Source organism: Mizuhopecten yessoensis, unplaced genomic scaffold (genome assembly GCF_002113885.1).
Source record: "Mizuhopecten yessoensis strain PY_sf001 unplaced genomic scaffold, ASM211388v2 scaffold716305, whole genome shotgun sequence".
Lineage (NCBI taxonomy): Eukaryota > Metazoa > Mollusca > Bivalvia > Pectinida > Pectinidae > Mizuhopecten > Mizuhopecten yessoensis.
In genome coordinates, this window is record NW_018480050.1 from 48,639 (window position 1) to 76,495 (window position 27,857).

The following is a 27,857-nucleotide window of genomic DNA, read 5'->3' on the forward strand; positions in this document are numbered from 1 at the left end:
CGTCATGGATTCTCGTGATGTGAAGGAGATTCTGCCTCTGTTGGATCCGCTGGATGTGCCTCCAGTTTATGAAGTTCAATGTTATCATGGCTTTGCAATACATTATTAACACCAATGTACAATTTACAGATATTTTATAATAATTTCAGGGAAACAAAATAGAATTAAAAAAACGTAATCTGGTTTACAAGCGCAAATGATATTTTGAACTAAATTTTTGTGTTAAGTTCTTCCCAACAGATACGGTAAAATGATAACAATTAAGGTGTAGAATGATTGAGCCTACAAAGGGCATTTCAAAAGCACAATTAAGCTGAAATTTAACCTAAAAAGGGAAAGAGTTTCACTTGTGCCATACCTCAATGTCAATGAAAAGCGCTGTGGTGATTAGTGAAATTGAATGCAAGAATTCGACCACGAAATTTTGTCTCTAATATTCTCAACCACAGTTATGTGATCATCGCTCTCCTTTCCAATATCAAGACAATCCTTTAATAGCTGTAATTTAACCTTTGAGACTCCCATCTGGAAATAAGCACTGTCAATACTTTTATAAAAGGACTGTATTTAGAATTTCCAAATTCGTTTATTGATCTTTTATTGGTGGTATCTAGTTGATAAGAAATATCGGTGTGTAAGAGGCCAGCTTATCACGTGCTTACACACAACATCGTAAGGCGTTGATCACGGGGGAATGTTTAAATTAATCATTTGCTTTTCCTGTTAACAATTGCTATATAATGTTTATGAGAGCAGATTGCCGATGAAAACTGGAGCATACAAACTGGGAAATATCCTTTACTTTAGTAATTTAATACTGAGATGAATCAACCGTTTGATATTTACTCTGTGACCTTGTTTATTTTGTTTTCGGCATTATTATTTGAAAATGTTGAAAGTGATACTGCCAAGATGGAACCTGATGAGATTAAAAACGAATGGATTCAAGATTTTAAATCCAATATTGAAACCTTTGCAGAAGAGGTTTTAAACATAACGGAAATTAAGAAGCATTTAACAAATAATAGAAAAAATGACGAAGTGAAGTTAATTGACGAATTGATTGAATTTAATCGGATATATAAGAAAGTTTCATTTCGTTTGGCGAACGTTCGTTATGTTGTATTAAATTTGTCGACTGCCATCGAAAGTGAACTTGATGCTCACGAACAGGGGCTGCCATCTAAAGCATTGGAACCATTGCCTGTATGCTGTAATGTTAATACGAGTCCAGGAAGTTACGAAGGCAGGCTTCGGCAAAACGTTGACCTTAACAAGCCTTGTATTGGAACAAAGGGTGGTAATCTGTTTCGAACTGATGTCTGGGCCTCTCTACAACATTTGCAGGTAAGTCCAGGAAGTCGATAGTGATAAATTAGGTAAATAGATAAATATCGAACTAACAAGAAATTTGATATGCTGTTTAAAAGACCTCGTGTTAGATAGTTAAAGTAGCGTCATTACCTTAATGTATCCACTGTATATTTTTAGCACAGGTTACATATTTTGCAGATAGTCTTTTATCACTGAATTAATGTCGTCTGTGTTTTAGATTGTTATTGGTCGACATAATTTCAAAACATTGACAGAACACATTTTGAACACAGTCTTTTGTTAGGTTCATGATGTCCTCCCTTTTGTTTTGGTGTCTCCTGCGTAAATATTGTTATCTTTCCGTATCTAATTTGAGTTACAATAAAGATATGTTCTATTGTTGGATTGTTTTCTCTTTTATTTGTTAGCAAAGCTATGTGGATACACCTACAGTGCTGTGGCAATACTTCTCTACTACGGACGGTTATTTTACACAGTACCCCTCCAGTAACCGTCACTGTGACAGCCAGGGGAATCTCATTAGCCCTCTCACACAGTAAGAACAAAGTCTGACATAGACATATTTCTCCCCAAATACTCGTCATTGTAATAGCTAGTGGAAAAGCATCAGTCAACGCACTCAGTAAGTACATTATAGTCTGATACAAATATAGTTCTTCTCAAATAATTATCACTCTGACAGCCAGAGGATCCTCAAACATAGTTATTCTTAAAATAATTGTCACTGCGACAGCCTGTGGTAGCTCACCATTCTCAGCACACAGTTTGTACATTGCAGTATGACAAAGACACATTTCTCCTCCCCTAATAGTCTCTGTGACAGACTGGACAATACGAACGAACGAAGTGCATATCTCTCCATTAATATTATCTTTAACAGAGAATGCATTATTCTTTTAACAGTTCCAGTCTCAATATTTGTAATCATAAACAACACATGTTCGAGTGTTGTCCTCTTTAGATCCTGTGGATGAAATGATAAAGGGTGGGTGACTCTGCTGGAGGTCGGCTGTTACCGTGTTACAGGAAATTATTCTAGCATGGTTAACATGAAATATTTGTGCAAAAATAAATGTATGGGTTTAGAAAGCAATGTTCCTGTCTGTCATCATGTAATTTTAATCTTTTCGATACAGTGTGTGTGCACTCTCTACGTCCCGGGTCGATTGACATATCAAATATATAATTTCGTCACACCATTGTACAGGTTTACAAGACAAACGACTCACTCCGAACTGGTGGTAGCTTGACAAAAGGACTAGGTCTTGAAATGTTGCGACACGTTTAATACGTACATTGTTTGTGTATGAAGTAAAACATTGATATTACATATTTCTTAACAGATGGATTTTATTGAGGAAACCTTTAGTCTTAATACTTTAGTACCATCGATACATGTATGTCCTAAGACGACGAAATATTCATATGATGCAGTTAAAGGTTTTCTGCATCCACGTTTGTACCGTGTTTCATTACTCGGCATTTTAAGTGATTATTGACAATGGAGGTAATGCACTGGCCATTTGTGCTATAACTGCGATATTTGATTCACCATGATTGATAATTATGTCTTTTCTAAGACGTGTCGACTGAGGTGGAAATAGAATAACCTTCACTGCTCAACAAAACAAGATATATCATGCATTTTACAAAACTAATGCTAACAGGAAAATGTTGTAGCTTGTAAGAAGCGTTAGAGATACGATACAATAACTATAATGGAGTAGGGATTAAATTATGTGACAGCTTGGTCAAAAACATCCTATTCGTTATTGCTTTCATTTTTTCGCTCAAACGTAACTCCTTCATTTGACTTATTACAGAGTTTGCACAACGGCTGAACTTAGATTTCGGATAAAAACCTGCGCGAGTAGCTTTTTTTGCGTTTGAAGGGTTTTATTTGTTGATACACATATATTTTGTTTGTTGACTTTTGAAGGGATTTATTTTTGTGGAATGTATATTGTACTAGTTCATCTTTTGTTTTTGAAGGGAATGGTTTGTGGATAAACTGTTTATGGAAAGGAAGAACATTATGATAGTGTATGATGTAGGGGCTAGTTCTGACTTGGTTGTCGGTCCTGCAAACATGACTGCAAGCACGTACATCCACGAGGCCGTCCTACGTATTCTGGATACCTTGACACCCGATGATCAAGTATGTAGGCATTACTATTTTTATACAAATATGCATTAAGGGTATATGCTTACTTATGCAAGATACATGCGTGTTATGTTAGAGTTATCCTTTCTCCCTAGAGAACTTTTGAAATAAGTATGATATAGCATCTGAGAATCATCTGTCAATGTCTGTGTTGTCAATTCAATTGCCTATTATAAAATTAGCAAATATTACTAGCGTCATGTCTTTTTAAATTGTACCGTTTAGGTTTGCTGTAGAATTATCTGGAATAATATTGATAACTGTGATGAAACGCAATACATCGACCAGACATAAATTATCTTCTTTGCACTCAATCAAAGTCCTTGTTCGTGTCACCTTGCTAATGATACGAGTTGACTCGTCCAGAGACTATAAGAAATTCTTATTTACTTGTGATCTAAGAGTAATGCTTTTATTAAATGGAAAGAGAATGGTGCGGCTGCTTATAGCATTGATCTCAGAGTTGCTCTTGTGCAATCTTCAATGTACAGGGACCGCTGCCAATCAGTCTTGTGATTGGTTGAAATTTGATGTCTGGAATACGTAATCATATGAAAGGAGGACATGGATGCAATGCAGAAATATGTATATGGAGACCGTAATCCATGGATTTTGAAGATAGTATCAAAGAAAAGAACTCTGTTATATTTGATATTATTTTCAAACAATCAAATATAGTGTCGGCATCTTCAAAAGCTAACTTAATGTTGATACCGATACACAAGAACGGAAATCGAACTGTAAATAAGGAGGCAATGCCGAGATAACGTTAACAACTTGTGGTTGTTTAGCTCTCAGTGTTTTAATCTTTGTGCTCTTACAACAGGTGAATGTAGTGGCCTTCAATGACACAGCACATGTTCCCACACAGTGTGGCAGCAGGTTATTCGTAGCCAATCAGGTCAACTGTGACAAAATTCGTCGGTTCCTCAGCTTGACTGCTGTCCCTGGAGGTAATATTTTTAAGGGTCAGCCTACCACTGCCAAAAACCGTCACTATGCAGTGGAAACTGGATTTTCTGGCATGTCTACAGCTTTGATAAATCATTGCTGAAAAAAATACCTTGCGAGAAAAAACACTGTGCATAGGGAGAGGGATCCTTAAATGAGATGTAACGCTGAGTTGGAAGGCAGGATTATACCGTAATGTGAAAACAATTAGTATCAAACTGTCAAACAATCTCGTATACTTTTTGTAATTGAACAGATTAATATCTCTACTTTCTGTTATATTGTGATTTATGTGAAGTGGAATTAAAGACATGTTATGTATGTTTTAAACAATATAAAGTATACGGAGGATAAATTGTTAATTTATTATATGTCTAAGGTGCAATTTCAAAACTATTAAAGTTAAATATTACTGAATCAACAAAGTGCGGGATTTAGTATCGTTTTCCTTGGCGCATTATTCTAATGACAACAAATCTGCGTGGCTTTTTGAACTAGCTCTCCTGCGCACATATTCATTTTATACAGTTGTCTAAAAATATCTTGTACAATTTTCTTACAAAAGGATATTAATTATGTATTTATGTTAATAATTTGTGCATGTACCAACAAAACACTTCATTCTACTATTTAAGGAAATATGTGGATTTGAAAGCAGTATTTATAAAATACTGTTCTGATTGGTCAATTTAATATAAATATTGGACCTTATATTTTCACATTGGAAGATAAGATAAAGTACATTACGGATATCTTCACTACTGTTTTATGAAAAGGTTATTTTCCGATACTTCACAGGTAATTAATGTTATATACTAGTACACATTTATTTTTTTATGGTAATGACACTAAAGATTCAATATATGCCTTGTGAGTTTCCCCCCTTTTTCCATGTTGAATATTCAGATATCAAATCCACGTATGTTAAGTGCAACTTATCAGCATAAGCAGACATAAGCGTAAATAATCAGCTATCCTGTATGTGTAGTAATATCGATACCTAAAATGTTTTAATCCCCGACTCGGCGGGGATGTATCCATTCAAGCTTGACTTTTTGAATATATTATGAATAGCAATATAATAACATTTTCTTTTTTTTGTATCCTTTTTTCAAATGGAGAAAAGAAAACGTTTAATTCATTTGCTTATATTTTGTGCGTATTTCTAAAGTTGTGATTCAGTTCATGAGATTTTATTTGTTTTAAATAATGTATATGTGTTGTTTTCGTAATGCATATAATAAGACTGACACTGCCCTTGTCATGCATGTAGCTACTTCGTTGCTTCATTGAAATGAAATCGCCGCCATTGCATTTCTGACCAGGATGACAATGTAACTTATACTTGATAGAACGATTCTACGTACGATTGTTTTACGAACGCATAAAAGAAAAACCTTTAAATGACATCTGCAATAAAGTACGACAGACCCAATGTAATTAAAGTAAATTTGGTATCTGTATTAATACAGGTGGTTCGGACTATACCAGCGGACTTCTGAAGGCGTACAACTTGTTGATGTCAGAAAAGCAGCAGCTTCCTGTAAGTGTGCGGTTTGACTGATACAGGGTTAGCTGTAGTGTCTAGAGTATCCGCATGCAGTCAAACTCGTGATTCGTCCCTTTATTTATTTCTTATCTTGCATTTGTAAGAAATGTCGACCTGTGTCGAATATGATCTGTTAAGATGATGAAACCTTAATGAATGCCCATACAGACGCAATACGTTTAAAGTTTATGAATAATAAATTTGTTGGGAATATCATTAAAATATATTCAGGTCCTAAAATCTACCCTCCCTAGGCATATGCTATGTAAAACAACTTTCTTATTGACATTAGTGTGATGTACATTTTTTTTTTGTTTTTTTTTGATAATTATAAATGCAAAAGTTTAGTATGCAATCATAAGTTAAACGTATCTTAATTATTTTTTAAGTGATGATTATTTTGGGTGACGTAATGTAAATACTGTATCTCACATTTGGTTTTACTAATTTTTTAAAAACATTCATCTTTAAAAGACAATTTACTTTTCTATGCAATGTATTGGAGCAATACATTGATGCCTATGTCAAAAATGAAATTCCATTGTACGCTTTAATTTCACGCGTAATCGTAAATCATGTGATTGTGATGATTACCTATTTGGAACTGTACACATTTGTTTCTTTACAAGTATCGAAAACATAGTGCTTCCAAAACAGAAATCGTTTGTAAAACATAGATTTCTTTTGTCTGTATTCAAGAAAGTCTCTGCGAATATTGTCATTTGATAATTATATAGTGATACGCCGATGCTGTTAAACATTTTAAGATATTTTTTAAAATTTTACACAGGACAAATTTCGTACACTTTCAACTCAGCTGATATTCCTTACTGCCGGAAAACCAACTAACATTGACGTTGAAAAACTCTTCACCACCATTTCGAACAAACAACAAGCACTGGTAAGTCTTTGTATGTATGCTCATTTCTTTGGTCTTATTTTCAAGATAACTTGAATGTAACATAATCGTCCATGAAGAGTTTGATACAGTGCAACAGGAAAATTTCACCAGTTTTATGTTTTCGTTCCAAGTCGCAATACAGTGAAAACCATTGTTAAACATCAGTCACAACAAACTTTTTGCAGAATTAAATATTTCAGAATTTCATACTGAACGAGAATTTGCCAACGAAGCAATTCAAAAGTTCTTTAAAATAACTATTTATTATGCGACCAGATCTCCTCAAACTATAGGTTCTCCTTAACTTTTTTAAAAGAAAGAAACACATGATATCAAATATTAAAACTGATGCCATGTGACAAAAATCAATATTGTTTTTCAATTTTATTACTAAATACAAAAATTACTTTGTTTTTGTGGAAGGACAAGAAGGTTCATCACTTTGTCTACACATTTGACACAAGTCTTGGCGAAGGAGCGAAAGAAATCCTATCTGGCATAGGACACCAAGAGCTGCCTGGATGGCCGAAAGTTAGTACCGCCATCATCGTTATTGAGTTCGTTCAGCTAGATATGTTTTAAATTGAAACCAGAAACAAGCTAATGTGAAAAAATAAAAAAATAATGTTAAAACAACACTAGGCTCAGAGTCTAAAATGTACACAAATATAGTTTCAAAGTGTGTACCGATGTGTTTGTGTGTGTGGTTAGGGGAAAATACATTTCATTCTCAACCTTAATTGAGACTAGTAGCTCACACAATTCTAGGATATATCTTTTTTCAAATTCGCTATCGCCAAATTTCCAATAATCAGCTTATTGTGAAACAAAGGTAGTATGCTGTCAGTTAACTATAGTCCTCAAATCTCTCTGCAATCATACCCACGTAATAAATAGGTACACGCAGATAATCAAGAGGTACAAAACCAAAATTGCTCTTCATAATAGGTTTACAAGCCCTAGCAACAATTTAAGTTACTTTTAATTTTAACTCCAATGGTTACATTTCATTACGAAATATTCGTTCTGAGTTCTAAATAATAAATATTATATCCCCACAACGCTTACGCCTCGGTTGGGATTATGGGACATAATCTAGCCCTCGATTGAGATAACCCGATCTCGCTCAATTACAGGTAATATACTTGATTATTTTGTCTGTCCAACCGTCCGTCCTTAATGCCATATTACTTTAGAATTTTAGTAGCCAGATATTTCCTAATATCACCTCTTACTGTTTTGATCCGCTACAAACACAACACTCGCGATAAAACTGTTCATGCAATTAGATCTATTTGGAGATTATTTTTGAGCGAGCCTATGACTTGCAGTTCTAATTTGTTCTGTAGCACATGTACATTATATGTTAGAATTGATGTGCTACATTAGTGGGATACTGGTACTCCTATGTTAGAATTGATGTTCTACATTAGTGGAATACTGATACTACGATGCAGCTAAATGTCTGTTTAATTATATGGGGACAAATATCTCGTTTTCTATTAGTTTTATTAGCTTTGATTTATCACAACACTTGATTGATGAAGACAAACTTTAGAATTGAAACGTCGATATATATTGAGTTCCTTTTTGTATCCAGAATTATTTTAACAGATCCGCCACTCATAAATATCATAATAAAAGCAACAAGAGAATACATCGGCCACACATCACATAAAGGAATAACACTGTTCCTAATGAGATCATTACGGTGACCATCAAAATTATCCATAGTCTTCATTAACCTGCATCTTTGGAAACCCTGTGTAGTAAGTTTGTCTGTCAACAGTCGTCCTTTTGGAACCCTGTGTAATAAGTTTGTCTGTCAACAGTCGTCCTTTGGAAACCCTGTGTAGTAAGTTTGTCTGTCAACAGTCGTCCTTTAGAAACCCTGTGTAGTAAGTGTGTCTGTCAACAGTCGTCCTTTAGAAACCTTGTGTGGTAAGTTTGTCTGTCAACAGTCGTCCTTTGGAAACCCTGTGTAGTAAGTTTGTCTGTCAACAGTCGTCCTTTGGAAACCCTGTGTAGTAAGTTTGTCTGTCAACAGTCGTCCTTTGGAAACCCTGTGTAGTAAGTTTGTCTGTCAACAGTCGTCCTTTGGAAACCCTGTGTAGTAAGTTTGTCTGTCAACAGTCGTCCTTTGGAAACCCTGTGTAGTAAGTTTGTCTGTCAACAGTCGTCCTTTGGAAACCCTGTGTAGTAAGTTTGTCTGTCAACAGTCGTCCTTTGGAAACCCTGTGTAGTAAGTTTGTCTGTCAACAGTCGTCCTTTGGAAACCCTGTGTAGTAAGTTTGTCTTTCCACATTCGTTCTTTAGAAACCCTGTGCAGTAAGTTTGTCTGTCAACAGTCGTCCTTTAGAAACCCTGTGTGGTAAGTTTGTCTGTCAACAGTCGTCCTTTAGAAACCCTGTGTATTAAGTGTGTCTGTCAACAGTCGTCCTCTGGAAACCCTGTGTGGTAAGTTTGTCTGTCAACAGTCGTCCTCTGGAAACCCTGTGTGGTAAGTTTGTCTGTCAACAGTCGTCCTTTAGAAACCCCGTGTAGTAAGTTTGTCTGTCAACAGTCGATATTATCGACAACATCATGATATTCGGATCAAAGCTCATGAGTTCCGATACAACTGCAACTTGTAAAATTTGTCGGTTGGGAAACAGAAAGGGAAGAGTCTGTAGTGTCCTTTAATTTAGTTTAAAGAAGGTTTAGACGATCGAAATGATCAATAAATGTCTTGTTATCTAGAGATAAATTCCTCATATAAAAACAAAAAGATAAATCTTCCAGAAAGGGGCACGGTTTGTTCCTTAAGAATGAAAGTCTGATGGAAGTTCTTGCCAACAAACTCCCGAAGATTTTGTTAACCAGGAATTCAATCATTCTTAAATTTTTATCCTCGGCTAAATTCATTTTGACATGTTTTTTTCCAGGTTAGTAGTTTGAATGTTACCTTTACGCCTCCTGTTGGCCCTCGTGGGGACTTCCAATTATACAATGCAAATGGATTCGTGCACGGTGCTGCTACCTATTACAACAAGTTAGAGTCCTTGGCCAAACCAAACTCTAGTATTACTATAATCGGCCCAAAACCTGATCCACATTCCGGTAAGTGAATGTAATATTAACGCATATGTTTCTAAATAAAAACGGGGCATTTATTATAGATAACAATGTAGTTAATGACATGTAAAATCATTTGTACTAAAATGCAGAAAAAGATAGCTCTTATCATATCGAGGTCAGTGCCCCGCAGCTTATATTAATGATTTAAAAATGATCGGATTGTACTCTTGTTAATATTTCTTTCTTGTCAACCAGGTCTGATCATGACTTCCACGATTCCAGTATTTCACAACAAAACGTTATATGGTGTGGCGGCCATCGATACCTCCCTGCCAACCATATTTGCTGAAATACTTCATTTCGATATTGGAGTTCATAGCTACGCATATCTCATGGAAAGCCAGCATGGTAAGTAGGCTTATTCTCAGTTTCTTTCATATATTATTTCATAAGATTGTGATTATACTTACATACGAATGGTTTAACTACAAAATATATACATTTTTGAAAATGCAGATACAACTTAATTTTCAAAGCAATATGGCATTACCGGACAAAATACGTCAATTTACATAAATATAAACAGCTATTTGAGACCTCTTTTTATTTGTTAAGGACACGTCCTGTTGCATCCTAAACTTAACGCTCCTGGGGAAATCCTGCAGGAAAGTCCCCTATTTCCTCACTTGTCGGTGGTGGAGCCAACCCTGAACAAGGTTCAAGTATTCAATCTCACGCATGCAGACACTGAGATACACCAGCTCAGAGCACAGGTATTAAATAACTCTTTGTAGCAACCCACGTACACTCTCTCCAGAGGTTTTGTATTTTGTACCAATTAAAATACCGTATAATTGTAACATATCTTTTGTACGGTAAAGAATATCTTTCTTTTATTGTATCCTCTTTACTTTTACCTGTCCATATTGAGTTTTACCCTTCTGTGTTAATACAGTGTTTCATTCTTCTTATTTACTTATTAAAAACTCTGACTACGACTATATTTATGATTTACCCTGATGTGTGTGTGTATGTACAGGTGCCAATGGGGAGGAGCTCATTCCAGTCTGGGACACCACTTGACAACTCGACGCCACAGAACGCCACACTAGTATACTCCAAAATATACGGCACACAGTTTGTACTCGTCCTCGTCAAGTTTGACTTAGACAGAGATATCCTTATTCCAAAACATCTAGCTCAGGTAATGTTTAGTCGTCTTTACACCCGGTATAAAAAGTAAATCGACTAGTATAATCGCAAAATGTGGAATTTCATAACCTCTGGTTTACCTATTAGTGAGGGTTAAAGTTTACGGCTATTATAATGTGTATATGGTTAAAAAAAAAATCAATTGGATTATAATTCAAACTTGATTTGAATTATAATGATATCAGGACAGTTTGATGATATGAAAATTAATACCCTTACAATAAGACTAATACCATTATAATCAACGGAGATTGAAAAGACTTGAAAAGTGAGCTTTATTTTTTCCGACAGTTACTAGCTTTATTAAATGTGTTTGGGAATTCATCACATCATTTTGTTAGGTAATCAATAGTTAAAAACATGTTTATATGTACGTTATACCTCTCTGTCACACACAACAACAAATAGCAGTTGTATTACAATTCATGTGACTGTTAATGCCCTATTGTTCCTATATAGTCATATTAATGTTAAAATCCGGTGTAGATCCGAAGTCATTTCTGGGAAATGTATGTTAGAAGTTATATATGTATCGTTTGTATTGTCAAAATAATAAATGTCCAAAATACAATTTGCATAAGATTTTTTTTTATATATTTATTTGAGAAAAGTCATAAGTCAGTTGAAATAATATGACGTTGGTATATATCGATCTTTTTACCTCCTGTCAGCTTATGTAGATGTTCATCACTTGAAGCAGTTTATCATATTTTCATGATTTAAGGCTAAGCTTTTCATAACTATTTACCAGGACTTTAAACTACATGCCCCATATCATCGTCTGGATGAGATATTTCAGTCCCCGATTCACAACAAGCCCCAAGACTCGGATGTTTGTTCTTTCCATGACAACTTCATCGCTACTAAAGAGTCGGTCATTAAGGTAAGCACACTTATATCCGGCTACTTTTTACCGTTTAATTGATTTTAAACACAGTATTCAATATTGGTTTTGTTTATAAATAAGATAAGTTTTTCGTATAAAATTACAAAAAATATGTTTATACTCCCACATAAATTATTCATCTCCAATTTAAAAAAATAAAACGTCGTGTCAATTGCTTTGGTTATGACGCCACAGGATAAAACAGAAATTTCTCCCACCCTTCACATGTGTGTCTCCCGTTTTAGCCGGGAAAGATCAGCTTGTCACTCCGTAGGGGGAAAAAGCCTCGTGCCGATTAGCACGTGCTCAATTGTGACGGTCATTAAAATTTGTCATCAGTAATTGTGACGTCATCAAAAGGGAATGACGATATACATACCCCACATGTGTTTTTGTTTACAAACATGGCAGACTACTGTCGATGGAGCTGTGACTGAAATAATAGGATGGGAGAAAAATTATCCCCTACCTTGAGGGTGTAACAGAGTAATCTCCAACCCTCGGGGTGATGCTTTTTGGTTGTCTAACCCGAGGCACTTGAGGGTGTAACAGAGAAATCTCCAACCCTCGGGTTGAATTTGTGTTTGGTTGTCTAACCCGAGGCTGTTAGACAACCAAAAAACATCACCCCAAGGGTTGGAGATTTCTCTGTCACACCCTCAAGGTAGGGCAAGATTCTATTAATCAACCAATTTATATTAGACACATTTTAAATATACTAAGTGCAGGTGTGATCGCTTATTTTGTTCCGAATACAATTCACCAACTCATAAACTTTCAATAATATATAAAACACACTCGTTACTGAATATTTGAATTTATCATCGAATACCACAGCGAAATATTTCATCGCTTTATTCAAGTTATTTTTCTGAATCTGCTAAATGTTATCGCTGTAAAGTGTTTAAGTTTGGCGTTTTATTTTCGTTATTTCTACGTTTTAATTTGTACAAGTTTTAGATAGTTGCTACTGATACACATGTTTTGAAATCTACATTCAATATCAATTTCCAGCTATCGCCATCAGTTTTTGTGCATCCTGAGCAGTACAAGTACTCTAAAGAAGATGTCAACCAGATACTCGAGATAAACAGCTTTTTGGAACATTCTAAAAACACCACTTTAATTAGACATGGTAAGTAACAAAAGTTTTGCTCATCGTAGCAAATGCCCCATGTTGACCACAGAAGAGCAAGTAGTATATATTAAATATACAACACCCTTAATTTGGGTTCTTTTTTTACGGTTAAGTCCACACTTTGCAGCTTCTTTTTTCTTCTAAGCAGTCGTAAATAAAACAAAACACGTCGTTATGAAATAAGATTTACTAGATGTTTTCAATAAAACGATAGAAAAGTTTATTTGGATTCTTTTTTTAGGTCACCTGAGCTTTGCTCAAGTGACCTATTCCAATCGCTTTTCGTCCGTCGTCGTCCGTCGTCCGTCGTCCGTCGTGCGTCGTGCGTCGTGCGTAAACTTTTACATTTTCAACTTCTTCTCAAGAACCAGTGGATGGATTTTTTTCAAACTTGGTCAGAATCATCCTTGGTAGATGAGGCTTCAAAATTGTAAAATTGGGATTCCTACCCCCACCCCCTGGGGCCAGGGCGGGGCCCCAAAGGGAAAATTATCCAATATTTCAAAAATCTTCTTCTCCAGACTCAGAGGTACTACAGTGATTTTCTCTACGTGGAAAGAAAGATCATCAGGGGCTTTACTTAAATTGTAAATTTCAGGACCCCCGAGCTATCCGTTCTCCCTTGGGGAGGGGGTAAAGTTTACTATAGTTTATATAGGGAAATAACACTTTTGGGTATATTTTGACAACTTTCTGTAGGAAATTATTTTTACTTGGTGAGAATTATCCTTGGAGGTAGATGGTTTCAAATTGTAAAATTGAGATTCCTACCCCGACCCCTGGGGCCAGGGCGGGGCCCCAAAGGGAAAATTAATCAATATTTCAAAAATCTTCTTCTCCAGACTCAGAGGTACTACAGTGATTTTCTCTACGTGGAAAGAAAGATCATCAGGGGCTTTACTTAAATTGTAAATTTCAGGACCCCCGAGCTATCCGTTCTCCCTTGGGGAGGGGGTAAAGTTTACTATAGTTTATATAGGGAAATAACACTTTTGGGTATATTTTGACAACTTTCTGTAGGAAATTATTTTTACTTGGTGAGAATTATCCTTGGAGGTAGATGGTTTCAAATTGTAAAATTGAGATTCCTACCCCGACCCCTGGGGCCAGGGCGGGGCCCCAAAGGGAAAATTAATCAATATTTCAAAAATCTTCTTCTCCAGACTCAGAGGTACTACAGTGATTTTCTCTACGTGGAAAGAAAGATCATCAGGGGCTTTACTTAAATTGTAAATTTCAGGACCCCCGAGCTATCCGTTCTCCCTTGGGGAGGGGGTAAAGTTTACTATAGTTTATATAGGGAAATAACACTTTTGGGTATATTTTGACAACTTTCTGTAGGAAATTATTTTTACTTGGTGAGAATTATCCTTGGAGGTAGATGGTTTCAAATTGTAAAATTGAGATTCCTACCCCGACCCCTGGGGCCAGGGCGGGGCCCCAAAGGGAAAATTAATCAATATTTCAAAAATCTTCTTCTCCAGACTCAGAGGTACTACAGTGATTTTCTCTACGTGGAAAGAAAGATCATCAGGGGCTTTACTTAAATTGTAAATTTCAGGACCCCCGAGCTATCCGTTCTCCCTTGGGGAGGGGGTAAAGTTTACTATAGTTTATATAGGGAAATAACACTTTTGGGTATATTTTGACAACTTTCTGTAGGAAATTATTTTTACTTGGTGAGAATTATCCTTGGAGGTAGATGGTTTCAAATTGTAAAATTGAGATTCCTACCCCGACCCCTGGGGCCAGGGCGGGGCCCCAAAGGGAAAATTAATCAATATTTCAAAAATCTTCTTCTCCAGACTCAGAGGTACTACAGTGATTTTCTCTACGTGGAAAGAAAGATCATCAGGGGCTTTACTTAAATTGTAAATTTCAGGACCCCCGAGCTATCCGTTCTCCCTTGGGGAGGGGGTAAAGTTTACTATAGTTTATATAGGGAAATAACACTTTTGGGTATATTTTGACAACTTTCTGTAGGAAATTATTTTTACTTGGTGAGAATTATCCTTGGAGGTAGATGGTTTCAAATTGTAAAATTGAGATTCCTACCCCGACCCCTGGGGCCAGGGCGGGGCCCCAAAGGGAAAATTAATCAATATTTCAAAAATCTTCTTCTCCAGACTCAGAGGTACTACAGTGATTTTCTTTACGTGGAAAGAAAGATCATCAGGGGCTTTATTTAAATTGAAAATATCAGGACCCCGAGCTATCCGTTCTCCCTTGGGGAGGGGTTAACGTTTAATATAGTTTATATAGGGAAATAACACTTTTCGGTATATATTTTATCCATTTTCAGCAGAAAATTGCTCAAACTTAGTCAGAATCATCTTGGGTAAATGAGAGTTTTACTTTGTAAAATTAGGATTCCTGCCCCATCCCCAGGGGCTAGGGCGGGGCCCCAAAGGGAACATTTACCAATATTTTCAAATTCTTATCCATTGATGACATGACAAGTATTGTATTTCACTTAGTTTACATGCTGATTTCCACATCACATCTAAACAATAAAATAAAGCTACCAGTACCTATGATATAACTCAGGTGACCGCTAAGGCCCTTGGGCCTCTTGTTTATTTTACATATCGAGAAACCTAATTTGAGACATAGGCAGTTTGTATATTTACCGGTACTGTACAGTGTTTTTTTTATAAACCTGATTATATCAAACAAATTATCGATAATTCGTTAAGGTAGCATAAGGTAGCATAAGGTAGCATAAGGTTAAATTTTCGTTGAGTCCCTAACAAGAAATATTTCGAAGATAAATCATTGATATTTTACAAAGCTTGATTTTCGTTAAATTGTAAATACTACTGTTAAATACCTGCGTCACTTTTACAGAAATAAAAGAGGAAATTGAGCACATTTTGAGATCCACTAATGAAATTGATGATTTATGGAGACCTACAGCCAAACGGGTCTTGGAGAGGTAAGGCGTTTTTCCCGGATAAAATAATGTTATTAACAATTTCCGATAAGATAATATTTCAATATTTCTTCTTCACATTTTGCAGTGTCAAGATAATATTTCACTTAGTTTTTCCACGTGTCGTATTTGCTTATTTTAATGCTGGTGGATGGTACCTCTGAAAATCAGTAATGATGGGGCACGGCTCATGTTATCAGTCCAAGTCCTGTTGGATTGGAGCATGTTATAGTGACTTCGTTTAAGTTGTTGAAAGATAAGAAGAAAGATATGATAATTTAGCTATACCTCAATGAACCAAACTCCAAATACAGTCGTTTTGGTGAATTGCAGGTACAGTTTAACAGAGTAAAGTTAGTTGTGGGTATTTAATTTTTAACTATTTCCCTAAATTGATTTTTTTTCAGCTTATGTCGTAAAGCTTAAAAAAGAAATCGTTCATGATGAGATCGTAAACAAAATAATTGGCACGGTATTTGTAATTCTAAAGTTGTTCGTTGATGAAATTATAACGGAATATTGTGTTTTGTGAGAAAAATCCCAGAAATGAGAAGATATGTATGAACTATCAATTGAATTGTCTGTTTGAATAAAATCATAAGGAATAACCAGATTTACATACCGAAAAATTAGGCACTTTTCATAAATCCGCGGAAATAATCATGGTTATTCCACGAAGCAAAATTATCATATGATACACGTACATATCTGACCAACATGAAATTAATACCGTTTAATCTGGTTAAAAATGTATGTTCACATTCATTTTGCACTGTACTGATAAACCGCAAGGTTTAAGGTAACATATAATACTTGTTGGTGATTAACAAGGTCTGAATAATCACACCATCATTGTGTTGTACACAAGGTCAGTGTGAATGACACAAGATCCAAGAGCAAACTTCTGTTGCCAATTATTGTTAGATAACGACATAAATCGTTCGTTTCAATCAAACTGTATGCACTTTAAAATGTCTAAAACAATTAGCCTACAAGGGTGCAGAAAAATAATGTTTTGTTATTTTTCTGTAGCAAAAACAAAAATTGAAACTGATGTGTTATGAGTCAATGTAATCTTTGCTATTATTCTTTCTACTCGTAAGATATTTTGGAACACCCACGGGAGTTTTGAGAATATTTCCAGGGATGCCTTTTCGAAATACCTACAACCATGTCCGTCAGTTATGGTAGGTATTAATGTTAACTGTTGGATCAGAATATTGTAAAAATACAACATCTTGAACATAAATAATATTACTTTCACTGTCGATGCATGCTTTTTTCTCTATAGTTTTCTTTTATTGTAACCAATATCATTATCTGCCGTTCAAAATATGTGTAATTTCGAATTTTGACGTCTAAATAGAAATCTGTAAACATTTCATAACCTTGAAAGTGAGCAAAAGTACTAGTTCCAGTTTCCTTCCTTTGTATTTGAATAAGCCATGAATGTGTTTCACATCAGCATAAAAAGCACAAGTGTACAGTATGTTAGGAATGCCATTGTCACTTCATTTTATTAAAGGCATCATTATCCTCTCAAAAAATTCACGTTCATATAAACTGCTTTTTGTGCTTGGAAGGTCTTTACAAGCTGATTGACGTTCACTTTTATCTTGTAACAATGTCGATATTGGCTATAATAGGTGCGGATCCATATTACATAAGTTGCAACAAAATTGTGGTTTCCAGGTTTAGAAAAAGTGTTGCCCTACCACATCAGTTTGTGTTTTCATCAGGACCATTCAGTCGCTTCCGTGACAGAAATATGGTATTAATGAGTAAAGCAGTATCAGACAATAGGTGAGTATGTTACTTGAGAGGGGGTAAATAGGTGAGTATGCTGCTTGAGAGAGGGTAAATTAACGATTGAACGGTAACTTTACTTCACTAAGGTTTCAATAATACATGGGTAATAATAAATTTGTCCATATATGAGCGCATTTCGCGCTATTTAGAAAACGCTAAATTTTGAGACCGCTAATATAAAAGCAAGCTATCCCTGGATATTCTAGACAATTTTAGTGCTAAAATCATACTGTGTGTAACTTTAAAATCATCTCAAATGTGTGCTTGACTTGAAGATCCCCGTACCACTGCCAAAAACTGTAACTACGCTGAGGAAACGGGGTTGGTTTTTGGTATGCCTGTACATTTAATGAATAAGTTCTGAAAAGAAAACAATACCTTGCGGGACTTTTACTTGAAATAAAGGAAAGATAGAATAAACAAAATATAATCAACAAAAGTGTCCTAGTTGTGAAAGTTAAGAGGTGCAAGACCGGTATTCGAACCCTGAACTTCCTGTTGTTACACTATCGCTCTAACCGACCGAGGTAGCCAGTCAACGCTCTAACCGACCGAGGTACCTGGTCAACGCTCTAACAGACCGAGGTACCCGGTCAACGCTCTAACAGACCGTGGTACCCGGTCAACGCTCTAACAGACCGAGGTACCCGGTCCACGCTCTAACCGACCGAGGTACCCGGTCAACGCTCTTACCAACCGAGGTACCCGGTCAACGCTCTAACCAACCGAGGGACCCGGTCAACGCTCTAACCGACCGAGGTACCCGGTCAACGCTCTTACCAACCGAGGTACCCGGTCAACGCTCTAACCAACCGAGGGACCCGGTCAACGCTCTAACCGACCGAGGTACCCGGTCAACGCTCTAACCGACGGAGGTACCCGGTCAACGCTCTTACCAACCGAGGTACCCAGTCAACGCTCTAACCAACCGAGGTACACGGTCAACGCTCTAACAGACCGAGGTACCCGGTCAACACTCTAACCAACCGAGGTACCCGGTCAACGCTCTTACCAACCGAGGTACCCGGTCAACGCTCTAACCAACCGAGGTACCCGGTCAACGCTCTAACCGACCGAGGTACCCGGTCAACGCATACGCTCTGGCGCATGCCAGTTATATCCAACACAAAATTAAAGGGAGGTTACTGTTTATAGTGGAGCTTCAACTTGTGTCCTTGAGTCCGTATTGCTAAACAGGGTTTATATCCTTAAAAAAGAATCTTACTGTATGTTATTGTAAATATTGAACAGCTATGTACCAAGGACATTGCTTGAAACATATGATCAGACAAAGGGGTGTTTAAGAAATTTGTAATTCTAACAAAATACAAATACCTATAACACCCCTTCCATTTTTAACTTTGAGAGAACTATGTTGATCGTTCAACAGGGGATAAGTCCTAATCGTGTGTATAACACTCGTATCTACCAAGATTCTATAGCAAATGTGTGACATCGTTGATATTCTTTTGTCAGCTAGAAATAATGTTATCGTTATGAAATGCATATGATTTCGTAACATACAACTTTTTTTATTTTTCTTTATTATATTTTATCATATTTATTATATTATATTATATTTTTTTATTTTATATTATTTTTATATTTTGTAGAAATATTAAAATAAAAAATATATAAAAAAGTATTAAAACACTCAACTTTATTGTAGACGTAAGATATGGAATGATCTGCTGATATATGGCATGTGTTTGGCTTATCCTTAATGTTCCCGTCCTAGAGAGACGGATTCCCAGATTTCACCTTTGGTGAAACAGCTTCAAGGTGTGGTAGGCGTGGTCATCTCACATAGACAGCTTACCGCCATGCTGTACCAGGTATGTTAATACATCGGGCTGACGTTGGCCTTTTCTTTATGATATAGTCTTGCGACTTTACAAGCATATTCAGTTAGTCGTGATACCTCTTAGTTCCGATTGGTCAGTTAAGAGTCCAGTTTACATTTCCCATTACATGACTAATTAAAGTGCATCGTTTTATTGCACCATATCTTTTAAAGGAATATAAAAATATTCGTATTAGGCAAATTCAAAGATTTTTATCTCTAGCAAGACAAAATGCAAGTTAACACATTAAATTGTAAGAACTAATTAACAGTTGTCCTATAAATTCCAAGCACACTCATTGGCTAGAGTCACCTTGTAGTTCGTTTCGGTTCTTCTAGGCAACATTCCTTTTTGTTACATTTCATCATATGCATGTTTTTTGAAGATTCTGACATGGATTTTCTTCCTTTTGAGCTTAGGCACAGAGGAGTCCTAAATAAACTAAAATTGTCACGCAGTGTAATTTATCAACAAAATTCATGTTTAAATATTGGCTTCATCAGTATTTCTACTGATTAATTTTCGTTACTAGATGGACAATCAGGCTTCGAGGTTGTCAGTAACTGTATAGCTAGAATTTATTCTGACACTGTTTATATGACATACTTGTTCAAGAACAAATTGTCTGCTGTAGACAATGTTATAATGTTGTCAAGGCACCTTTCCCTTTTGCTGTTTTTCTCAAAACATCTCCGTGATGGCTTTTCAGTCTTTTGACCTTAGTACATCTAATGAATATTTCTTCTAGTGAATTTTTATCTGGATTTTTAGATGATTGTTCATTTAAACCTTCATATCATGTGTATTAAAAGATTGTTCAATGTGACCGTGATTTGAATGTAGTCCGATCAAAATCTATCGTTATGATTTCGTCCGTTGAACTCGCAGGTTTCAGGCTGTGGAGGATCCGACCTAGAATGTCATCTACTGGATAATAACGGGTAGGTATAATGCATAATGTTTTATTGTATTTTCAGTTTATTGTTTTCATTATTTGTTTTATTAAAATGTAGAAATACATATATGTTAAACTGAATTTGAAAATTTATTACGACATATTTCTTTTTGGAAAGTCACATCTGACCACTGCTCTAATAAGAATGAAATGTTTACATACCTGTTGGCAGGTATTTTATAACCTCTGACAGAAGGGTCACAACATCGCGTCACATAACACAACGCTTCTCTTGGTTGGCGAGTCATCTCATAAAAACCAAAAAAATGGAGGTAATATTTTTAGTGTGAAACTTACACCAGTCATGAATTTATTTAATATATGCTTATATTTTTATTGGTCCTCATCTAATATTCTTCGAACTTCAACGATGGTTGCAATGAAATAAAAAAATCGTTCTGCGGCGATTAAATTCCGAATATAACTTTTGAGTCAGGATAACTGTATCTTTCATGAGAATGTGCATGTGCAAAAATATCAAAAGATGATGTATCTAATGATATATTGAACATTTGACTATAGACAAGGGAAGTTTGATTTTTTTTCTCTCATAATTTTGCTTATGCACCTTCTACCTTCAAATTTATATAAAGTCATAATTTACCATGATTTATCAAATATTGTTCTGCTATACAATGTAGCGATGTTTCAGTTTATCGAAACGAAAAATGTACTAAAGCTTACACCTCCTGAACACCTGGTCTTGACAAAATGTGTTTCCATGATGTTTTCTTATTAGTTTTGGACTCTTTCAGTTCTTGTAGTTGTCTTTTCACATCGACTCGAATGTCCAATTTTGTTCTTTCTTTTTTAACATATCTCCCTATCAGTGGTTTGTCGTTCTGTTTATTACCTAGCCCTTTTGGTGTACAAGACTGTCGGAGGGCCAGCATAGGTTATCATACACGATGAAAGTGACATTTGACCAGAGAACACAGCCAAACAAGTGCCAGAGTTACGTCATCGGATTAGTGACGGGAACCAACTTGTATCTGTTAGTCCTCTACAACAGGACCAAGTCTGGTTGTGAGAGAAGCTTCAATGACACAGATGTAAGTGATTGTACGACAGCACTGAGATGTACGCAGAACTGAAAAAATGAACCTTGGTCTACAATAGGTACATGCATTACTATTTGATCCTATTCCTAACCGTCAGATCAACTAGCAAGCAATATTATTTTGCTAAAAGTAGCTCTGCGTAATCTAAATGTTATTTGTTAAACCAGATTTAATGTTCAAAGAAAACGATTGATTGGAAATGGGATATAAGGCTTTACTTCGTAAACGCTGATGTTTTTTACATATGTTGATAATTCAGTGTTCTTTTACAAAACTAAAGAAAGAAAGAAATCAAATGAAAATATTGTGTTAAAGGGTAAATATACTTTAATGCAAAGAATAAAAATTAAATCACCGTTATTGCTATATGTGTTGTACGTTGAAATATAATTTAAAGATTGTATAACAAGAAAAGGAAGTCATCTTTAACCTAGTGATTATTTTACTTAAGAATGCGATTGACGCTGTTGGTGGACTATCAGTCCCCAAGGTTGTAGTTGGGTTTAAGGGAAATATTAGTTTCAGCATCAATCTTATGTTGTGGCCAAAAGTTGAAGATTTGTAACGTTGTAAATTGTTTCATAAGCACCCTTTTCTGTATTTTACAGGATACGAAACACTTAAGACATGGAACATGTCGCAACGTGTCAAAGCCGACCGTTAAATACATACATTGTTAGTGTATAAAGTAAAACTTTGCGATAACATATTGCCAAACTGATTGATCTTATTGACGACTTTAGACGTGGATTTCATATTCTTTATGTTTTAAGCACAACTTACGAAATGGCCATATAGTTATATAGGTAAAATATTTACATAGTCTTTCTGCATTAACAAAAAGATTTTCTAAAAGGTTGTTCCCATTTTTCGTGTTTCTAGTGATTATTCTAATATTCGTAAATTCTTAACATATTGTTTGTTAATATTTGAATACATAATTTTGTCCACAATTTTTCCATTTCCCTGATGATAAACCGACTTTTGTCTCTGTTACAGTCATGTGTGATAGGTGACAATGGTCAATGTCACGAGTGCCTAACCAGTAATGATCACTGCGAGAGTCCATGTCAGTGTTCGGCCGACTTTGACCCGTGTTCCAGTCGCTATAACCTTCATGACACGCGCAATACTGCCTGCTATAGTACGTATTCTGAGTAAATATATACAGTACAATGTACTTTAAACCAATTGCATTCCTGTTGTTGCCCTTTCTTGTCAAGATAAGGGTCCAATTTTACGTGTTGTAAACTGTGTTTTTGTGTCCGTGCCATGTGGCTGATTAAGGGAGGTATCTATAATTGCAGAGGATTTTTCAGGAAATGTCGCTTTGATGGAAGATGTCTCCCAAAGGCCGTATGTTATTATAAATGTGCAAATGTTAACATTGCTGTGTTGCTCTCGAAAGGTAGTTGTCTTAAATGTAGATTCTGATGAAAAGTATTTGATTTGTCTTTACATATTGCGATGTACAGACATATTCCTGTATATGTTATTTTCTCCATTAGATATTCAAGAGCATCCACTTTTTAATGCGTAATACAACCTTCATTAGGTATACAGATGGACAGTTTTACAATGCATTTCATTTTTGTCTGTACTGTTCTCGCTGCAATGACTACAACATTGATAAACGGAAAACTGATTACCTTTGTTTTACAGATGATCCTCTTGTTGATGATCAAGTTCCGCCATCTTTTCAACCGAAACCACCAAAGAGTGACGTCCCAAGTTGTTCTGTGCCTTGTGTTTCTGTGTGGGTTAATTGTAAATGAGTAAACAATAGACTTAATGCACGATTTTGTATGTTTACTGTTATCATTGTTTTTGGCATCACTAGCATCCCAGAACAGCACATTACCTGTGTTTCCCCGTAGTAAACACTATCTGTAAAGCTTTATGTATGTGCGGTCGTACGCACATATCTTTGAACAAAGTAATGACATACTACATTATGAAAGCTACATATGTCAGTCAAGTGAAAACTGTCAGATTAAGATTTAATGTTTACAACAGGTCATACGTAGGGCAGAAAACATTGATCATGCACTTACATATTTAGATTTTATTTCTCAAGTGGCATATATTAAATGTTTTTGAGGCTGGGCAAAATAATCAAAACATTTTGTTACGCTGTTTTGTTTTTGTATTTCCATAGAGAGGATAAGGAGGAGTGCCTCGGCTTCCCACACTGTCATTGGGGGGGAGATGTTATGGACTTCCCGACCTGTGTCTGGAGGAACATTTCGGACCTTGCCCCTCCAACATCAAAGATGACCACACCAGGAGTACCAATACCGCCATTGAAACCCCCTCCGAAGCAGACAATTATACCTCCTGGTGCTGGAAGCGCTATGCCATCTATAATTGCACCATTAAAGATAACTACAACGAATACTTCTCAAACTATGCCGGTGAATTTTCCTCCAACGAAAATCTCAACACATCATCCAACAGCACCAATGTTTAATAACTACACAAACATACCCTCAGTGGTACCAACGAAGATGACAGGTTTCACTCCTGATATGAAACAAACAAAAGACATGACAACCACATCGACACAGACCACTATTTCTCGTAGCTCCACTCCATCCAAACACACCACCAGTGTAGAACATCCAACCACGTCAACGATTGATCCTGCACACAAAACGACACCGTCACGACAAAATATGTCTCAAAAGAATCGCAAAACGTAAGTGTTATGATTATATGCATAATAAAATGGATTGTAATACTTTAGGAATTTTAGGATAATTATATTTTCAAAGAATTCGTATTGGTTGAAATTTGACCGACTATCTCGCAAATGAATTGAGAACATTAAACACACCTCCTTTATTTTTAAATTTGATTTGATTTCAAACAAAACAAAATATTTATTTTGACATATGATTGAAGCAACGTATAATAAGGATATATAGTTTTAATAGAATAGCTGCCCCATATATTATGTTAATTAAATATATGAAATAAGTTTGATAACAATATAATCTTGTATTTCTTTTAGAAATAAGTGACACTTTTGTTGTTTTAGTGAGAGTACTGACAATAAAACCGGATTAGTGGTTGGATTAATCGTGGCAGCTGTCGTATTAACATTGATCGTTGGACTAGTTGTTTACAAAGTGAGACAGAGGCTGAAAAGTCAGTCGAGTAAGTACATTATTTTACATATTTATGCAGTGTCACTTTTTTTCTGAAGATTTATTATATCCATTTTGTAAGCTTCAATTTAATTTCGAAAATCACTTAACAGGGCGTTTCTCTCTTTGTAGTTATTTTGATTAGATTGCACAACTTTTAACATATATTTTTCGATACTGTTAGAGCGTTTTACACAGTACTGTGAATATAGATAGATAGATATAGAAAGATGGCTATATAATACCGCGCTGCAAATTGATCTGATATAATTGTTACGGCACTGTTTATATACATGTATTTTATACAATACTGTTAATATGTACGACATCCGTTAAGGACATTCTATACATTATTGTGAATTGATTTGGAACATCACTCTTAATGTATTTTATACAGCACTGTAGAAATATCTGATACAGTAATGCAAATGTATGGGACAAAGTGTTAATTAAATACACATTAAAAGAAATGGGAATCGGTTTTATATGCTATATTAATTTGGTTGTAGATGGTAATTACACCAGAAAGGGCAGTGTATTTGATGGAGTTTTGTTCAATAGAACCTCGGACGAAGCAGAGCTCACACAAACGTCTCAACCTTACCAACAAATCATGTGACCTTTAAATACCATTTAAATGAGACCCAGAGGAAGTCGTATGATCTTATTACAATGGAATCATTTCAAGGGAGTCTTGGACCATAAAACTAATGTAAAAAATATCGTTCTTGGTATGTGCCGGCCTGTTTGATTGACGTCAAGAAAAAAGGAACTGAAATTGTATGGCAACCAAATCCGAATAGACGTTTCAACTATGATATCACAAACGAATGTTGTCGTAGGTTGCATTGAAATGACTAAGTGTTGTTGCACAGTTGGCGATGTGGCCTCGTCTTTGGAGAATTGTCAATTTTGGTGACATTTATTTCTTTTTCTTTAATTCAATTATCCAGTTACAGTAATTTTAAAAATGTCCATGTTATGTCATAAATAGCACTCATATATTTCTGTGCTGTGTATTTTATTATACAAATAACATTATTAACCATGTAACTCTTTCACTTGTTCGTAGGGTTTTATACAAAAATAGTTTTCCAATTTGTCTTTGTTATTCTTTTATTAGTAGCAAGTTCTTGTAACATTGCCATGCTTATTATAGCGATTTTGTTTTTAGTTTCTAATCTGTAATTGTGCTTTGACACTTAGGGAGACATATCAAGAAACTGTCAAAAGAAACCCATAATAACAATGATAAAAAGGTACATTATGTACATTGAAATATGTTTGAGGTAAGCCAGGTGGAAAATAAAATAAAATGTGTTATATTGAAGATTTCATGCATTCATAAACTATATACTGTAAAACATGTACTACATACATGATTTACTGTTTAAATAAAAGAGTGTATCAAGGTTTCACTGTATACCCGCTGTTAATTTACTTCTGGAATGATAGTAAGCCCTATTATATGAGTGATGTATAAGAATGACACTCATAAGTATATCCTAAGTAAATCACAACGTCGTCAAAACTCCTTTCAGAGGTTATGTTGAATCGATCATTACACCAAACTAAAGACAGCAATTACATGTAGACTCTGAAGCCTATGTTCTCCAACTTGACAGTTATCATGAAAAGCAGTGCAGTGAACCTGAAATAAACATGTAAAATATTTAAAAATCCAGATGGTAGGATATCAATTACCATGTATGGACAGGTGGCAAAGACAACAAAGGAAATGAATGTTTATAGTTAGCAAGTTCAGACAAAATTTTACGTATCTTACTAGGCATAACAATGCAAAAGAAAACAGAATAGGAACTTACAATGGGTCGAGCACTGTTCCAACGAGATGTTCACCAGTGAGGAAAACATATGATGATAGATGTTGCAAAATTAGGGCAATTGCACGATTACATCATGACATTGCACAGAAACTAGCTTTAATACAAAATTGAACAAGAGGCCCAGGGGGCCTGTATCGGTCACCTGGTTATTTAAGCAATCATGGCCCAATATTTACATTTGCTCTGTAATACCAGTTAGTAACCACTTCATACATGTAGGGTAAGAACTTGGAAGCGTTACTATGGAGACGTTATAATTCATAAAGAATTAAGGTTGTTACTATTACTAGCACATTAGTTGGGTTGGAGATAAAAAGTATGTGATGGCTGTTAATTTGTCGAATTGTCTATATAAATAATACCAAACTTTACCCCCTCCCCAAAGGCAAACGAGGGACCTGGGGCACATGAAAATCACAAAGTATATAAACCACTCGAAGGCCTTTACAACTATGAGTAGTATATCATACTAGCATTTCTGGAACTGCAGAAGAAGATTTTTGAAATTCGCCTCCTTTTTCACCCCAAACCCAGCCCCCTAGGGGGTCAGGGTAAAAAAAAATATACCAGCAGACCTTCCTCCCCTTACAAGTATTTCTGTCAAATATGAGCGAACTCCGTTCAAAACATTGGAAGATATGGCCTATTATGTATATTTCCAATATAAACTATACTAAATTTCACCCCCTCACCAGGGGCAAACGGGCCGGGGGGCCTGGTAGACATGAAAATCATAATTTTTATAAACCACCCAAACGCTTTCACAGCTATGGGTAGTATTTGATCCTGGCATTTTTGTAACTAGAGAAGATTTTTGAAATTTTCCCAAATTTCTCCCCTTTTATGCCCCTTACTCAGCCCGCTAGGGGTCATACTCATAAATATTATACCAGCAGACCTCCCTCCCCTAACAAGCATTTCTGTCACATATGAGCAAATTATGTTCAAAACATTGGAAGATATGGCCTATTATGTCTATTTCATATATAAACTATTCTAAATTTCACCCCCTCCTCAGGGGCAAACCGGGGCCCTGGGAGACATGAAAATCACAAATTTTATAAAAA

At 35.7% G+C, this 27,857-nt stretch overlaps 1 protein-coding gene across 2 annotated transcripts; it reads left to right on the forward strand.

Annotated features, from left to right (window-relative positions):
- Positions 1-685: 685 nt before the first annotated feature.
- LOC110442846 (VWFA and cache domain-containing protein 1-like) lies at positions 686-27,347 on the forward strand. Of its 2 annotated transcripts, XM_021486671.1 has the most exons (25): positions 686-1,347; positions 1,743-1,870; positions 3,328-3,493; positions 4,326-4,452; positions 5,923-5,993; positions 6,790-6,900; positions 7,324-7,431; positions 9,825-9,999; positions 10,213-10,365; positions 10,573-10,730; positions 10,997-11,161; positions 11,921-12,052; positions 13,070-13,190; positions 16,041-16,128; positions 17,229-17,312; positions 17,818-17,928; positions 19,673-19,769; positions 20,667-20,719; positions 20,906-21,005; positions 21,591-21,785; positions 22,794-22,938; positions 23,457-23,550; positions 23,953-24,492; positions 24,835-24,953; positions 25,453-27,347. In XM_021486671.1, the coding sequence occupies exons 1-25, from the start codon at positions 823-825 to the stop codon at positions 25,560-25,562; spliced, it is 3,876 nt and encodes a 1,291-aa protein (XP_021342346.1). In that variant the 5' UTR covers positions 686-822; the 3' UTR covers positions 25,563-27,347. The 2 variants fall into 2 exon arrangements, with proteins under 2 accessions (XP_021342346.1, XP_021342347.1); XM_021486672.1 differs by lacking the exons at positions 23,457-23,550; positions 24,835-24,953; positions 25,453-27,347 and having other exon boundaries at positions 23,953-24,159.
- Positions 27,348-27,857: the final 510 nt, after the last annotated feature.